This window comes from Scatophagus argus, chromosome 15 (assembly GCF_020382885.2).
Source record: "Scatophagus argus isolate fScaArg1 chromosome 15, fScaArg1.pri, whole genome shotgun sequence".
Lineage (NCBI taxonomy): Eukaryota > Metazoa > Chordata > Actinopteri > Scatophagidae > Scatophagus > Scatophagus argus.
The window spans coordinates 4,762,143-4,780,432 of NC_058507.1; the positions used below are offsets into that span (position 1 = coordinate 4,762,143).

An 18,290-nucleotide genomic window follows, 5' to 3' on the forward strand; every position below is an offset into this window, starting at 1 on the left:
ACTGTGCGTGGATATGAGAGGGGCAGAGAGACTGATGGCTCAGTGTATGCAGGTTTTATGACGTGAAAAAAACCTTTATGCCCTTTTTAAAAGAATTTCACAGCAGAAATTAACCTCATATACAGAAAACATGCTTCCAAACACAATCATGTTTGCAAAAAAGCCCATAGAAATAAATTTGTAAAACTCTACATATGGCTTTATTGATATTCTAGACCCTTTAAAGCTTTGGGTTCAAATGATTATATTTACAGATTATTAAGGTTGTAAGCAGAGTCCAGGATTTAACTGAAACTGTCTCATTAGACTTCTAAGGAATCAGTGATTAAGAATACATTAATCCGCACCTGGCTGCTCTTGTGATACATATTCTCACATAATTAATATCAAATGTAGTTTTCCACAGCACACCGAATGATGTTGTTATGGTGTTGTACATTACGGCAACAGCTGGAGTGGAACAACGTTGCCTGAAGTAATTTGTGGCCACTTGACACTGAACCTCTCTGGAGAGTCTGAACCACAGGAACTCCTCATCTGTGAGAATGACTAAGACGTATGAGAGGACACGGGGCAAAAACATGAAATCTCACAGGTAATGAGGATCGCCCCAGCAGCTCCAGATGTTGGTGGGGACCCTGGAACAGCTGGTACTTAGCTGTAATTTCCACACTAGGCTTTTTTTGCTCGCAGGTTTGTCGGCTCTCCTTCGACGGTCCACTGGGAAACAGGTTGTTTCACTGTCACTCAGCTCCTCCCCCGGAATTTGCTGACACAATGTTATTATGGCTGCTGGAAAGACAAGCATGTATCATCATCACCATGTGGTGAACATTGTGGAGCACGTTAACAACTAAGTTAGAGTAGATGCAGTCATGGAGACCAAAGCAGAGCTAAAAGACTCCAGGGCCTGGAACGAGAGGACAGGTGCAGCTGCGAAATAAAACAGGAAACAGCTGTAATTGCAGGTGTTGCAAATGGCCTAGTTGCACAGTAGACATTTTGACATGTCATGGCAGGAAACTCCATTTAGAGGAGGTCCTGCTCCAGTGCAGGCTGGTTCACTGTGATTAAGTGCACCTGTGTTTTTCCTGCTGCGAAAAGTCAAAATGTCTGCCGTTAAACTTTATCAGTGTGCACATCACGCTTGTAAGAAAGGTGAACCCTTTAGCATATACAGTGAGGTGATCAATAATTCAACATTCTCGTGTTTCCCACGGTGAAAAGGTCACATCGGCTGCTTGTGCTCTTCTGCGGCTCATACGAAAACACTCTCATAAACACCAGTGATCACAGTATTTCCAATTTTTCTCATATTTTAGGATTTTTAAACTGTAAAATTATGCCACATCAGTTGCCAAAGACCTCTGATGGAAAAGACCTGCTGTGTCACAGATGAGATACAACAAGAGCAGAGCTCCAGACCTCTGCTTGCACTGCTGTGGGGAGAAACGCCCAGGCAGAGCATCTTCAGAACATCAGCTCCTTGTCTTTTTCCTTCACATAAAATCCTATCTTCTTTATCACAGCAAGACAAGCAGGATTCGAACCAACAAACCCCCCCCCTCACCTCCATCCTTACTTCTGGTGTTGGATTTCAAGGACTGAGGATCAAACCTACATTTTTCTCTTTGGAAGACATAGTGCTGAGCTGTTCTTCGGGCACAGTGTTTGAGTCTGACTGAATCTCCTGTGCGGGGGCCTTGTTATACCTTTTGTTACAAGAATAATCACCTTGATGGATTTTATTTTGCGGCAATCACTGTGTGCTTCTCCCGGTTACAGCTACTCGCCAAAGCATCAAAGCAGAACTCATATGGACTTATGAAGTGGTTGTTATCCACTAAACCCATTTTTTGGACTTATTTCACTGAACCTCCTGTGCTGGATTTGATACACTGCTAGACTGGGGTATAACAAGATTAAAAATTTAGGTTCAGAGTTCAGATCTGATCTTGGAAACATCCATCCATCTATCCATTTTCTATACCGCTTATCCGTCAGGGTGATCCTGGAAGCAGCAGCAGCCAAATTAATCTCACCTCATGGTGCATAGAAAGGATAAAAAAAATGTATAATCTTCAGTCCAAAGAAAAATATTTCCTATAAAAATGGTTGAAGGACTGCAGCCAGTATGCAAAAGGCAATTGCAGACTGCACTGTAGCAGTAAGCATGGCAACCGTCAGCCTCTGGCCGGCCATCAACACTTTAATCAGCAGCAAATTAAATGTAAAATTAGAAAACCTTCCACAGCCAAGCGTGTGATTGTTGGTGGGAGTAACATTTTATCACACCAGCAGGTCTTTCAGATGAACTCTTTACACAAACCCACTTGCAGGCTCCATCAGTGAGTCTCAAGATTTTTTACCCTGAGCTTAAGTGTTGGACATAACAACATGGCTAAAATAAAAACAAAGAAAAGGCCACAGTGTTCCTGTTTCCAACCAGCAGCCGTCTGAGCACAGTAATGGAGTCAGAGAGAACAACACAAAAGAGCTTTACAACTCCCCGGTCTGCCACTTATTTTCCTCAATGCCACATTAAACTGGAGGAGGAGAGCAGATGACTGCAGAGCAGGAAGGAGATTCATTTTGCACTGTAAGTGGAGCAGAGCTGATGGCTGGAGAAAGGGGGCGACGGTAGGGGCACAAAAAAGGATGTCATCTGGAGGGTATTTTTAGAGTGTGAGGTGCACTGATAACCGGCTGCCATTGCAATCTGCCTGCAGGTTCCCAGCAATAATAACTGCTCTCATTCTGCAGATTCACTCTGAGTGAGATCCTCTCACACAGAGAAATGCAGGGAGGTTGACTGACTCGCTCGCTGTCTTATACACAAACACGTTTGCATATGCTTCATCAGTAGCAGCAGTTCAGAAGTGGCAGAACTAAGTGAGCACGATAAACTAATTCAAGCAGGCCAGGATGTGAGAGTGGAGGACAGGTTTGTAAGATTGAAAATTTTGGCCTGGTGTCAGCTCAGATTGAAATAGGCTCTACCTGAAGAGCCACCTGAAAATACCTGAAGAAGAATGTAAGAAGAATGTAATTGAGATTTCCAGCCAGTTTATGTTTTAGTTAGCAGTTATTTTCATGATCTTTGGGTAGCGACCAAAAGAGAGACTGTGGAAGTAGTCAGGGTATGCTTTTTGTCCGCAGGGTGTCTGAAATCACCCTCAGGGAGCGACCACAGAAACGTGTCAGAAAATGAGTGGACTGATGGATGTACAGGTGCACGTTTTGGCAGATACAAAACTGGACAATGTGGCAGGCCACCACGGTGTTTACATGTCTTATGGTATCTGCTTAGCAGTTAACAGTCCAGGTTTTTTTATACACATGAAAATGTTGAGTGGAAACACTGAGAACACAGCTTGACACTCTGCAGAAGGCAGGATCTAATAGGATTGGAACTCCAGGTCAAATCAAATTGATTTTACTCTGATCTCAGTGGGTGTTTGCGTGTGCAGATGCAAAATGAAAAACACTGCATGCAGCTTTGAAGATGGCAAGCAAAGGATACAGACCGTCTTGGATCAAAACCTTGATTACTCTGTTCTTTGGTGATATCAGAATTCATCAGGAACATAAACAAATTAATCTGTACCTCAGACTTTGACTTGCAGATTGATTAATGCTCACATTTTATTTGTGTTCAGTCGTTGAGCTTCAATGGAAGATGGATACTACAGTTTAGCTATGCGGTAGCCGTATATAACATAAAATGTAATCACTCTTCTTTTTTCAGTCTTTGTGCCTTTATTCAAGCAAAAATTATAAACATTCAGTGGTTACAGATTTTTCCACAAACATTTACTGCTTTTTCAGTTTGATATCATCGAGAACTGAACATCTTTTGCTTTCGGACTGCTAATCTGACAAAACAAGACGACTTCAGATGTAATGTATTAGAAAGATACTGTAGTATAGTAGGTGAATACATACATGGATGCTGACCTTGTATGCCTACATTTTCTCTCACATGCAGCAGCCACATCCACCTCCTTTCTGATTTATTTTAGGTACAGTAGCACCACCTGCTGGTCAGAAACGTTTACAACAAACTGAGCGCGAAATGAAATAGGCTAATTCTGATTTTAAAGACTTGACAAGCTGCCCCATAGTTGTAACAATAATTATATGAATACTAAAATAAACATAATAATAAGCGTTTTATGTAAAAACAGAAAATATTCAGCAGGAAAACAATGTCCAAGCCGATGTGATCCTCTGACATAATCTAAGTGCACACCTTTATGTGTAAACATTTGCGTCATGAACATTGTATTTTTGCATTTTATCGACTAAGCAAACAAAACGTACTTATGTGTTTATATTTGTTTTAAATAAAGATAATTTCAGACTCTCAGTTGCAAAAAAAAAAAAAAGTATCCACCTGACTCGGACGTTCGGGCGCACAGCGAGCGGAAGTGAGCGGCTGTCTCAAACAGAGCAGACAGACATGGCGTGTTTGCCAGCGAGCAGCGGTGTAGGCTCAACAATGTTGTCCTTAACTCGGCAAACGAAACACCGCTCGTGGATGTGCAGTTTGTTTCTGGCGATATGCTTGGCGTCGCTGCCAGTTTCAGCCAAGCGAGACAGCCTCAAGGAAGTAACCGACAGCAACTGGGAAGAAATCCTGACGGGAGAATGGATGATTGAATTGTCAGTTTCCTGCTAACGTCCACTGCTAAGCGCTAACCGGCTAGCTAGCCCGGCGGCTAACTTAGCTACTTTGATCTCATGTAAACGGGGGCGTGATTGGATGTTTCTTGTCCGTTTTAATCCCAGATACTTTGTCCTGTCTGGTTATTATTAAGCCTGCCTGCATTTAGTCCCGACAGGTTGCTAAAATGTGCCGCTGTGCTACAAGCTACCATCTTCAGCTAACTGTTAACCAGCTTACCACAGAGTTGTATGCTAGCCAGTTTGCAAAGTAACTGGCTAATAAAGTACTCAAGCAGCTAGTCGGGTCATCACCTTGTTCTTAGTGATTAGCTACACTTTGATGTCAGTAATTGTGCCGTTTGTCCGAGGCTTCACCTGTGAAACTTGATATTCTTCAGCTACGCACCCTGGTGCCCAGCATGCCAGCAGCTCCAGCCGGTGTGGAAGGAGTTTGCGGACTGGGGGGAGGACATGGGGGTCAACATAGCCAAGGTGGACGTGACAGAACAACCCGGTAGGCCTGAATGACCCTGTCCCAGCTGACAGCTACCCCGTCACTCCGACATACTGTACATAACAAACCAGACCTTCAGTCCTGTGTAGGATGTCCGCGCTATACTTGGTTGATAGAACAGCTGTAAATCACAGGATGTTTTTATCACCCTTTTGTCCACCCCATTTGCATTGATGAGCATAGACCAAATATTTAAAACACAAAACAATTCAGTGGCTTCCAAAACTACAGCCTCACATGAGCTGAAGCTGAGTCAACACGTCTCTGAAATTAACTAACTCCAAAGTGAGTTAAATGAAACGCTAAGCTTTTTTTGAAGACTTATATGTAAACTTTATTTATATATATATATAATAAGTAGTCAGGAATGTCGTTGGCCAGTCCAGCAAAGTTCAGTGCCCGACCTTTCAAGTCTTAAAGTTCTCCATTGCTATAAAAGAGTCCTGCTCAGTGATTTTGCTGCATTGTCCACAATGATCTAAAATGACCAGATGTATCAAGGATTGCCAATTGCCACATTCTCAATAGTATGGCAAGTGTTTTTAAGGTTTCCAAATTTATGTAACATAATATCGTGCAGTCCAACATGTATGCCGGGGACCACAATGACTCAGAGGCTAAAAAGAGCCGTAAAAGCTTTATCATTCACTTTAAGGCTGCATTATTTATTGTATTGTGTGTTAATAATCTTCCAGCCTTTTATAATATAAAACATCAGTATTAGTGGCGGCCAGCTTTGCAGCTTGGCTGCTTTCAGACATTAATTCAAGATTTCCTTCAGTTTAGTTATGAGTCACGCAGTGGTTTCCTGCATACTGACCTACTCGTTTCCTTTCTCTCAAGGTTTGAGTGGCCGATTCATCATTACCTCCCTTCCTACTATTTACCAGTAAGTTCTTGGTTGTTTTGTGGTTTTCATTGCTTCCTCTTTCATTTGGCTGATGTTCACTGTCTTGAAATCTCATGTACTTCTCGCTTTAGTTCTGTTCCTCTGTGCAGTCATGTGAGCTCGTGTGAGTTCACAGTAACATATTGATGATTACATTTTGTATATGTAATTTGCTCGTAAACAATTGATAGTAAGGTTAAAAAAACTTGGCATTTGTCAGTGTGAAATCAGTTTTTTTAATGGTTTCTGTCATTTTTAAAGCAGCATGTGTTGGCTTCCACTTCCTAAGTGTAAGGATTTGCTGCTTTTCTTTGTCATTTACGATAGTAAATGAAGAGTCTTTGGGTTTTGGGCTGCTGCTTGGACAAATGAAGCAACTTGAAGATGTAATTTTGAACTCTGGGAAACTGTGACTAGAATTGTTGCACTTTTTTTGGCATCTTATCACAATTAATTGGTTAACTGTGAAAATCATCACACAACACAGCAGCCAAACACATACTCTTTTGATTTGACGCATCAGTCCATGAGATTTTCATTTCAGAAAACGTGGCTCGTGTGTGTCGGGATACACCACTCTGCACAGTTCCTAAATGTGATGTTTTTTGCATCCGTGTTCGTGTTTCAGCTGTATGGATGGCGTCTTCCGAAAGTACCAGGGAGCTCGCACCAAAGACGACTTCCTCAGCTTCGTTGATGAGCAGAAATGGAAAGCGGTTGAGCCAGTCTCCTCTTGGCTGGGACCGTCTTCGTTACTGTGAGTTATAATGATATGATAATGGGGTTGCATGCGGCTCATTTTCCAGTTCTCCCCAAAAGCCCCCAGAAGCTCTTCTAGATATTGTAAAATGTATTGAGACTGTCCAGTTCTAAGGATGCAGCCATATTCATTGTGCTTCTTTTTGAGATCAGTGAAAACAACATCAAATACCTTTCCTGTGAACTCTATTCTTTGCATGTGTTTAAACCACAAACACCCTCTCCTTGTTAGTCTTCAGTCTTCAGTAGTTAGGCTTTGCTGTGATGTTACAGTTTGACAAACCCGTGTTGAATTACGTGCTGTCCGTTCCTCTCCTTTTTGGCAGAATGAATTCAATGTCTGCTCTGTTCAAGCTCTCCATGTTTATCCGGGTAAGTGAGGACTTCACTCTTAGTGCCTGCCTGTCAGCATGGAGGTTGTTATACTTAGGGACGTATTTATTTCATTTCTTACAGTCCATTCAAAGATGAATGTGCTGCTTAATGTTAAATAGGAAACAATGTTGACCCAGTAGACAGATAAAAAACGATTTACCTCACACATGTTTAAGATTACTGACAGTTTTCAAGTAAAAATGTTGTTGTGTTTTCCAGCGTTGTCATAACTACATGACAGAGCAGCTGGGGATTCCTGTTTGGGGGTCTTATGTTATCTTTGGCTTGGCCACTCTGTTCTCCGGCCTTGCATTGGGACTGGTGAGTACTTGTGCTGCACTTATTCGCGATTTTTCTGAACACTGTAACTATAGTTAATGCTCTTAGAGTGTTCATTAAGTACTCATGTTTAACTAAGTACTGACGCTTGTTGTCGTCTTGTTTGTGTTTGTGCAGTTGCTGGTGTTCATCGCAGATTTTGTCTTCCCTTCACGCCGATTTTCTTCTCCGGATTACTACCAGAGTGAGTTTCACATGAGACCGCACTAAAAACTGCTTTACTTGTCTTTATACTTTAATTTTCTATACACATATGACAGAAATCAGAATCAGAATTCCTTTATTTATCCCCGAGGGGAAATTCTTTCAAAGAGAGCGCAGATAGATTCTAACTTTACTAGAAGTCAGGTTTTGTTTGTAACTGGTTTACAAATGCTCACTGACTGCTGCTCTAAACTCTGCAGAAAAACAAACGATGCAGCAGGCGAGGTTAATTCAGCAGCAAGAGGACGAGCATGAGGCCGATGGGGAGGAAGAGGACGAAGAAGAAGAGGAAGAGCAGGATGATGTCTGGAGGAGGAGGAGAGGCTCCCCAGAGGGCCGCCCGGAGCCTAAAGGACAGGGTTTCACCGATGAGGCTCTGAGGAGGAGGGTGGTGGGCAACCGTGAGGAGGATGATGAGGAGGAAGAGGACACCTAAAGAGCAAAAGGGCCCCCTACTCCTTTAAGAAGAGTGTGGAGTCAGCGGAGACAGAGGAGCTTTGGTCTCGAGCAGCAGTGTTTACAGCAGGGAGCCCTAAGCCCCCCCACCCAATCCACCCCTCCCTCCTCCTCCTCCTCCTCCTCCTCTTCCTCCTCTGGGCCCCTAGAAACACCTCCTTTTCTTTCCCTACCCTTGTTTTTAATGGGAGCGCTTTAAGACTCTCAGCACCCGTCTCTCCGCCTGAGCAGCAGGCTCCATCTGGAAAGAGCAAGAGCACTCCTGACACCTGTTTTCACTCGAGGAAACAAATGGCCTGGCTGAGGTTTGGGTATGAAGTGCAGTAGAGATGGATTTTGCAATGTCGTTTATGCTATGCATCGTTTTTTAAAGACTTGTGTGTTATTATACCTTATTCTCATTATACCAGGCTTGGGTTTGAAGTTCATTTGGTTAAATTTTACTTTTCAGCTAATGTATACATACAGTTATTTCATCTGAACATACATTTTACAAATCCTGACAGCTAACGATGTTCACATGTCATTCCACATTCAGCGCACAATGGAGAAAAGACATTAACGGTTGTAATCCTTAAGGTTTTACTCCTGGTCAGTTACACCTGTGGTTACCGTGGTAACAGCAAGCGCGGTTTAAAGCAACAGCGAACACTCATTGAGCAGAAACAGAAAAGGATCTGATTCCAGTGCAGCCAAACAAGCTCGCCAGTTTGGATGTGAGAGTTTTAATGTGAAGCAGCAGCAGCAGATGTTTGGCTCCAGCTGTAGCAGAGTGAACAGTAATCATGGATATCAGTTAGAGTCAATTAGAAACAATAATTTGATTGCATGCGTGTCTTGTATGCTGAATTTCCTCACGCGTGCCTTCACACACCCAAAGCATGCGTTGCTGGAATGGCGAACTCTTCCACGGAGAATGAAAAGTGTGTTAGTCAGGTATAGCAGGACAAAAAAAAGCAAAAAAAAAAACAGGCCACCAAATCTTAAGGATTATGACTTAAATAGGGGACACACAGGTTTAAATCTTAATCTGTTTCTCTTAATTTCCCTCAGTCTGTGTAAAGCGTGCGTCCTGTCTGCACAGGTGTGTTTGGGGGCAGGAACCCTTCTTAGAGCGTGTGTGATTTGCTCAGTATTCACACCAAAACGTTGACTTCGACTGAGCTGCAGGCTTGCTGGTTCGCAGAAAACAAGATCACATTAGATAAATGCTGATTATAAAAAGGATCAATATTCACTGCAAATAAAAGTCTTTGTAAATGTTGAATGCCCTGTGGATCTGAACGTCCCCATAATCAGTTTTCAATTTGAGGTTTTATTTTTTTGTTTACTTGTGATTTAAGGATGTTTACTTAAAGATCTCAGATGTGTTGTCGACCCGTCAGTAGGTCTACAGTACGGTATATGTATGCCACAATACAATGAGAGAGAGAGAGAGAGAGCAATTAAGGGATTTGAGCTCCTTTTTATAGATTGTTATATCCAGAGTGAAGTCTGGCATATCCGTCCTAATGCTGCTCTGCTTTGTGGAACAGTAAGAGGACTTGAACGAGGCTGTCTGCTTGACAAAGGGAGGCGTATTTCATCCTGCTGTAATCTCATTTTAGCCACCTTTAACTACATTTACCATGTAGCCGTTTAGTTTTTGGTTTGTTTTTTTTTTCAGGCTCACAAGGTCAAATTAAACCTCAGCGTCTGAGGTCACTTTGTCTGAACGAGTGCCATTCTGTGTACGCGTGGTTCTCATCGAAGTCTCGGCTCTTATATCTTTTGTTTTGTTTTGTTCTTGTTAAATATTAATGCCGCTCCAAGCTCAGCCTGTATCCATTTCAGTCTTGCAATGCAAAAAGGATGTGTGTGTTTGTGATGTCTGTGTGTGAGAGAGTGAGACCAGTATTTTTAATACACACTTCACTCTGTTGGGTTGATGAGGCGTGTGATGACTGGCTTTTATTTTTATCCTGCTTTCTATTCCAAAACAACAACAGAAAACAACCCCTAACTGCTCATTTCAGTGACAGATTGTAATGTTTTTGTACCCGACCGCTCTTAACGGCTTGTAGCATTCACACTTTACTCTGAGCCGGCTGGGCTCCTTTATTGTTTGAACGTTTCTTTAAATAAAGGGTTGACTCTGAAAACGGTCTCGCTTTGGTCACCTCTGCGCCCCTCCGGAAAAAGTTAACTGACACAAATACGAAACGCCAGCATTTGTATTTGTCGCCAATGCACACAGGAAATAGCAGAGTTGCTCACAGCTGGAGAGAATTTAAATTGTAGACAGAGCTGAGGCAGTTCCAGGAACATCCTGCAAAGCTAACAAGTATCAGATAGTCTGCAGAAACCATTGCTGAAGTATTGTTCAAATAAAAATACCAGCACAAGAGTGTAAAAATACCGTATAACGAGATCCTTCTCAAGTAAAAGTACAGAAGTATTGTTAAAAGTAAACAAAGATGGCTCACTGTGTAAGCAGCATTTTACTGCTGTAGCTGCTCGACGTGGACCTATTTCATGTACGGTTTGGTCCAATGGTTCCCAACCTGGGGGTCAGGACCCTCCAAAGGGTCACCAGATGACTCTGAGGGGTCACCAGATGGGAGAGGAAGGAAGCAAAGAAAAGCAAGGTTCTTTACCACAAATCTGAATTATTTGTCTCATATTTCCCAATACTGGATAATTTGATCTCTTCAAGCCTCAAATCGATATTGAAAGGTTACAAGTCAAAAAAAAAAAAGTTACCAACCGCCGTTTTCATTACTGTGTCATATCTTAATCTGAAAAGTAACCAGAGACTGTAACTGAGAGATGAATGTTGTGGAGTGAAAAGGCTAAGATTACCTTCTGAAATGTTACGTAGTAGAAGTATTGCACAGCATCAGGTACGAATAGTCTCATACAAGTACCTCAGGTCTCATACAAGTACCTCCCTCGTACGAGAGTTGAGTAAATGCACTTTGTTACATACTGAGCTGTTAGCAAGCTGAACAAGGTGTGCACACTAAGGATGATAATTGATGATTTTAAGAGACAATACAATAAATGGAATAAATGAAAATATGATGAGCGCTGGTCCTTACCAGCAGATGTCGCTCTTGTACTAATTTTGGGTTGAGTTCAAACTAAATGACAAGCAAAGTCCATTTGTGTAGCACCTTTCAAACACAAGGACGGGACATGAAACACGTGAAGTCAATAAAACACAAGGAAACATAATTAGACTTAAAACAACAGGAGGAGAACCAGGAGGATAAAAATAATTACAGCGCAGTGCAAGATGAGGACAACCAGCAGACGGGAACATCCACCTCGTACGCCACCACTTTATCACAGCACTGCAGGTCACAGAAAATGTACAGTAGCACTTAATGTAGCAAATACAAAGCTACAGCTCTCATCTCCTTCCATTTGTTCTGCTGGGACTTCTCATTTCCCACATCCACCCTCTTGAATGGTGTTACCCCCCCAGGGTTAAGAGGTGAGCCGGTCTCTGGAGCGGATCTTTAATCAGTGCTGTCATTTCAGCTCGAGTAGCCTTCTGCACATGCTCTGTTTAGCAGGGTTTAATCCTTACGAGGGTGGAGGAGGAGGAGGAAGGTGTTGGAGGGGATTCCCCCTGCTGTACCTGCTGCAGGCCCCTCTGATGTTTCAGTGCAGTAAGACAGTAGTGTGTGCACATGTAAAACACCAAACAGATGCTTGATAAAAGCTCCCGTTCAGATTCCTCCAGCCTGAACAGCCAGTCGTCTGTTTCATTGTTCTGCAGCGTCGAGTGAAGGCAGATGCTCAGATGATTTCTGCTCTTGTTCGTCTGGCTCTCTCTGGTCCTCATGGCTTTCGGTTATCTTAGCCAGCAGCATGGCTCCGTGGATGGCATCACTTTGGGTCAGAGTCAGATGTCTCTGTTGTCCAATAAGATGAGCCCAATGGACTCTGCTGGTTATGAAGCGAAGTATCTTGACAAGACCTGGTTGGATTGCTGTGGTCTCAGTGGGATGAATTGGTGGTGGGAGTATGTTACCATGCTAACATTAGCATTTAGCTCCAGTCACCACAGAGCTACTAAGTACCGTAGTTGTCAAAAAGATGTCTCCTCTGACTTATGTAGCATTTTTATGTTCATTACTTTAAAAAAAAGAGTCAAATTTAAAAACCTTTATTATTAAAATACATAAAAACATCAATCCATTCATAAAGTTCCAGTTTAAGCACTGCTCCCGCCACATTATAAACTGAGCTGTTTATATGGACTATAAACTTTTGTCTCAGGCCAACTGGCGCATGATCTTGTAGAGATGAGTGCAGGATTTCGTTGTTTACCTTCGCTCACTTTCCTGTCTGTGTCAACATCAATCATGTGCTGTCATTCTGCCTCACAAAACATAAAAAAATGTGGCTGCATGCCAACAGTTTGCTATTTACAGGCACCCGTTTTGCTGTAAATCAGAGAGGTGTGACTGATGTCGCTTGTTTCGCAGAGCCTGTCGTCTGTCGAATGCATGTCATTCTTAACGTAAATGCCTTCTGTAAAACCGTTTGAGTCATTACACGCTCATGCAGTCCTAAACCACACACCTTTGTATTAATGCATTCTAGTTTCCAAATAACAGTGCTGTGGGTTTGAATATTTCAGCTACTGTAGCCTTGGGTTATAGTGCATACAGGATATACACGATGCTGTCAGACAATGTGGAATATCAGTATTGTAAATACCTTTAAGCTGCGCGTAGGGAAACGAAAGTGGAAAACCGTCTGATCAGCCACACAAGTGAAAACACCTGTTGGGCCTTTAATGCATCGTAATTCACAACAATCAGCCCCAACATTAAAACCACTGACAGGTGAAGGGAATGACTGCAATCATGTGTTTACAACCCAATGTTCTGCAGGACAACCTTGGGTTCTGGCAATCGTGGATGTTCTTTCACACACACCACCCACCTAAATATTGCAGAGCAAACCCCTCCCCCACCCACCTTCCCATCAGCAGCAGCCTCCGCCCACCTGGACGATGTACCCTGACACATTTCAGCTCAAGGAATGTCTCAAGGATGACAACAACAAGGGGGACCCACAAAATATCAAGCAGGTGTTTTTAAAGTTGCGGCTGATTGGTGTATAATCCATTCATAAGTTTTGTATGTAAAATCTGAGTATTTATAGCTGCTAAATACATCTTATGGAGTAAAATGTACAACATTTGTCTCTGAAATGTAGTGGAGCAGAAGTACAAAGCGGCATAAAATGTAGATACTCCGGTAAAGTACCTTAAAACTGTGTACTTGAACAAAGAAGTAAAAATATCTCTGTATAAATACTCTGTTACAAGTAAAAGAACATACTTTATATCCATACTGTATATATGCTATTTGTAAGTTCAACTCTTGACAGGATATCATTTTGTATACTCATTGCAGGCTTTCTGTGTACAGTTTTCATATGAAAAGTAGCTAATAACTAAATTTGTCGTACCAACTCAGTCAAGTGAAAACTTCTATATATATATATTCTATATCTGCCTCTGAGTGGAGCAGAAGTACGAAGTACATCAACATTGTACTCGAGCGCATGTGCTGTTTCCTGTCCACCGCCATTGATCTGAGAGTCGGCCTCTTTATCTGCCGAGGACGTCCAACCTGAGTCACTCTTTCCACCTCAGTGGTGAGCAGCCGACCACAAATACAAACAGAAACTTTAAAGGTCTGCTTTCCCACACTCTCCTGTTCAGCCTCCATACTCAAAATGCGTCTGATTCTCACTATAAATCAATTCGATTTCCATTTTGGCAGCTACGCTTTTTTGTTGAATTCCACAGTGATTATGGGAGTTTATTCCAAACATGTTATGAATTAAAGCAACTTGACCTTAAAGTGCCTTTTCTGCATTGAAAGTTTCATTGCATGAGAATCGAGTTCCTCTTCAGTACGCTGGACGAGCCTTTTTTTAAAATATAAATCTGCCGGCCAGCGGCCAGGAGGGGTTTTTTTTGTGCTCAAACCACAGAAAATCCATGAGAAAAACAAGGCAGTGTTATATGATCCCGCCTTCGCTCGCTGAGCTGCTGGACGCCGGCGAGGTGCGAGTGTGAGCGTTCAACAAGGCAGCACTTGTTCTCTGAGCTGATGTGTCCCCTCAGTGTCCTCCATGTGGTTAGACCATTAAAACCTATAAAGAAGATGAAGAGATTGAGATTCCTCTGGGCTGGTAATGATGATTTATTCATCAGTCTGAGATGAATCCGTGGAGGATAATCAGGACTCTGGGACAATGGAGCTGGTTTTGGGTTTTTTTGTTCTTTCTGCTTTCCTTGTACAAAACACTTAACAGTTCAGCTTGGCTGATCGCAAATTGTGCATATTTTTAGAACATTTCTTGTGACTGCGGCCTCCAGAGTTTCAACAGCTTTGGATTCAAAATAAAAAAGCTCAGCTGACGAGAATCTTGTGTGTTCAGAATTTGTCAAAAATGTCGTACGCCATCTTTTTCACTTTGACGAGTGATTCTCAGCTTTAAAAATAATCATGGAAAAGTGTTTACCTAGCAAAAAAAAAAAAAAAAACACATTCAGAACAAATTAAATAAGTAAATGAAATCCGAGCGGAGCAGGATTAGATGTTCAGATTTATTTAATGCTTCCATTTTGAAGAAACCTTCACATGTAGGGGACAAAATGTAAACCTTTGAACTCACCCTTTTTCTTTTCTTGTTTTACCTTCATGACTAATTTGCTTGTAGGAAACAGGGGCGCCATATTGCAGCCATAATGTGTCTTTCTTTGTGCAGCCCACACGTGTCCACTGCACCGTCTCACATCCATCACAAGACTGTTTAGTGACTAATTGTTTCTCCGCCATGATTACAGTCCACCAAAATGATTTTTTGCCACCACAGACGCCACCCTCATGCCCACCCGCATTTACATCTATGAGCCGTGTGTCACTTCCTCCCAAGGCCAGATAATTACACGGTGCCTCAAGCAGAAATAAAAAATGAGCACAAAGGTTTGTTGTTGTGTCTCCCCTTCAGTCTACAGCAGGTATATTTTCAGGAAACCGATGTGGTCGTGCCACAGGGAAAACCCTGCCCCTTGTCTTTGCCTGGATGCAAAGCTCTTTCTTCCACTGTGTGCAGGATACTGAAATAGCAGCACAGGCTCCCTGCAGTATAAACACAGGAAAATATACTGGCTGGCTTTGCAGTGCGATGGGTCAGTTCAGGATCAGGGCTGAAGCAGAGGAGAAACACCAGACTGAGGTCCATTTAAAGAAATAATAAATGTAAATGACTCAGATTGTTGACTCACGCAAGAAGGAAACTCCACTCTGGTTTTCTGATGAAACCACCTGTGTTAAAACCAGCAGAGGAAAGTACTTTTACTCAAGTAAATTCTGAGGTACATGTAGTTAAACATCTCCAGTCTATGCTGCTTTATTCTTCCACTCAGCTGCATCTCAGAGGGAAATATTGTACTTTTTACAACCTTTGTTTAACTGCGATAGTTAACTTCACACGCAGAACAGGTGATGAACATGAAGCATCGTTAAAGCCTGAAGGCCCCACAGACCCTCACAGGTGTTTGCAGTTGTGTTTCTGAGCTAAGTTATGCGAGAGGTCATCATGTACTTTTAAAAATGATAAAACACAGCAAAACTAACAAGAGAGGCCTGGAAAAACTGTTTTATCTTGTTGAACGCAATAAGGATTTGTGTGTACAAATTATTATCTTGTGTGTATAAGATAAAAAAACAATATTTATCATCTTTGAGGACCTCCATAATCTAACACTCTGAACACTCTGACGTCTTTTGCACTCTGTGGTCACTTTTTCTTAGGGAAAGGATTAAAAAAAGCTTGCTCAAGCAGGACTTTCTTATGAATAAAACCTAATAAACACATTCCTCATTGTTAAAGACTCATCGTACATGGAAAACGTTACGTAAAAGATGTGCAGCGGGTGAAGGTCAGCATTTATCTAAGTCCTATCTAAGTGTTGCTGCACTCCTTCTTGTGTGTTGTGTCGGTGTGAGGGCAGAAATCCTCCGGTCAGATTGGGGTTACCCTAACCTAACCCTAACCCACTCAAATCCCAAAGCGGTAAGCTCAGTGCAGGGTGCAGCAGTTTCCATGGATCTGACCGTTTGTTTTGGAGCGCGTCACCTGGTGCGAAACACACATCTGGTCCTCTCGGTTCGTCTAAAAGTCCCTAAACTAACACCCGCAGTTTAAACAGTATCACAGGTCAGGAGGAAATCTGGCCGCGAGTTTGGGAGTGTGTTTAGACATCTGCATTCCTGACGCTCACGTCCATGAGGAGGAACAAAAGTACATCTTAAATCTCTTCACAGGAGCAGGACGAAAGGAAAAGGAAGGGATGGGTGTTGTTTTTCTGCTTCTCTGATCCTGAAATGTGACAAGTGAAATCTTTATACTGCAGGTTAATCCTCATGCACACACCGAGTTTGTCTGCCGTGCTGTGAGCTCCACCACAGAAGAAGAAAGACTTAATGAAGTAAAAGCTTTAACACAGCTTTGGAAAAATACTGCACTGCAAGTAAAAGTCCTGTGATTGCAATCCTTCTTACTTAATGACTGATGCATCAGCGTGAAAGCAGCGTTTTACTGTTACATTTAGGATGTGTGGTTTATTCCAGTTGTTCCTGACCAAGATTACAAAAATAAATCTGAGGTGTTCAAGAGGCAATTAAATTGAAGATAAAACAAGTTCTGCAAAACAAATTACACTTTTTTTATTGTATAAAATGTTTTCTGTATCAATCCTGAATCTGAAAAGTCACATAGTGAGACTTTATCTAAAAACTAAATTAATCAAAGTACAATATTTATTTCTGAAATGTAGTGGAAATACTTCAAGGTACGTTGGTGGAAGAAGTACTCAGATCCTCTTCTAATGTAAAAGTATCAGTGCCACAGTACAAATGACTTCTGTTCCGGCATTCAGACGTTACAAGTAAAAGTACATATCAGAAAATTCACTCAAAAGTAAAAGTACTTGTCATGCTGACCCCATTTAGGGACTGGTCATATATGTTGTAAGTAAAATCGTAATCTGCAAAGTAACTTGCAGCTAAAACTCCCAGTTTAATGTAGTGAAGTAAAAAGTACCATATTTCCGTCTCCCGTTCAGTGATGGATACTTTAGAAGTACACTACAGCAGTTGAGTAAATGTACTTTTTAGCTACTCTCCAACACAGGTGAGGTCCTCCCAGGTGTCTTAAGAGCTGCTTTAGACAGTTTGGATTTGAGCTCTTTAACAGGTCTGACCAGTAAAAGCTCATATCTGAGACCAGCAGCTCACCACAAAGAGCCAGATGACAGCCGGGTCAGGGCCCGGAGCAACAAGCCCGCCATGTTTCTGTCTCTGCCGTAGGTCAGAGGTGACGTGCTTTTCCTTTCAGGTTGAGTTTATTTGTGTTGTGCTACTGTGTAAAGCAGCTCTAATATGGTGATCAAAGCAAACTTTGTTAACTGCACTGAAATCTTTACTGACTGATGAGGCCTACCTTTCAGCAGCAGTCCACGTTCTCACTTTGTGCCGTGGTTACGTAATCAGGGAACTGATGATGGCGATGCCCCACAGCGCTTTGTGTAATCGGCATGCGTGGTATTATGGTTGTACAGTCAGATGTGGCATCAAAGCGTTTCCTCTAACCAGTTGTGACAGGTTGGTTTGGCCTTTAGCCAGAAACTTTAGATTTACCCTCATGTCTGTGGCCAACTGTTGAGCAGCACGTCTGCTGGAAAAACAGGAACTGAAGCAAGATGACCCTGAAGAACTGAAGAAAATTTTATTGAGGAAAATCCACCAAAAATCAAACCTGTGAGAGCAAAGCGTATATGTACATGATGTGTCGCACTATATTTAACTTTAAATGTGAAAGTAACCTGAGGCATCAGACTACATTTGGTAACCTTCCATATACACTATGTAGACAAAGATATTGGGACACCTGGCCATTACACTAACATCGACTTTAATGACATCACATTCTAAACACACAGACAGCTTTGCAGCTCTAACAGCTTCCACTCGTCTGTGAAGGCTTTCCACAACATGTTGAAGTGTT

General features: G+C 42.1%; 1 protein-coding gene across 1 annotated transcript; it reads left to right on the plus strand.

The window, feature by feature from the left end:
• The first annotated feature begins 4,395 nt into the window (after positions 1-4,395).
• tmx1 (thioredoxin-related transmembrane protein 1) lies at positions 4,396-9,423 on the plus strand. Its single transcript, XM_046412852.1, has 8 exons — positions 4,396-4,665; positions 5,067-5,182; positions 6,026-6,071; positions 6,700-6,828; positions 7,157-7,202; positions 7,425-7,526; positions 7,662-7,728; positions 7,949-9,423. Exons 1-8 carry the CDS (start codon positions 4,463-4,465, stop codon positions 8,182-8,184), a joined length of 945 nt encoding a protein of 314 aa, XP_046268808.1. The 5' UTR covers positions 4,396-4,462; the 3' UTR covers positions 8,185-9,423.
• The last annotated feature ends 8,867 nt before the right edge of the window (positions 9,424-18,290 follow it).

Excerpts from the sequence above, each read along its gene's own strand:
- tmx1 (XM_046412852.1), top strand. The coding sequence starts at position 4,463 with ATGGCGTGTTTGCCAGCGAGCAGCGGTGTAGGCTCAACAATGTTGTCC. Across the intron at positions 6,072-6,699 it reads TCCCTTCCTACTATTTACCA|CTGTATGGATGGCGTCTTCC; the intron begins GTAAGTTCTTGG and ends TTCGTGTTTCAG. Across the intron at positions 6,829-7,156 it reads CTGGGACCGTCTTCGTTACT|AATGAATTCAATGTCTGCTC; the intron begins GTGAGTTATAAT and ends CCTTTTTGGCAG.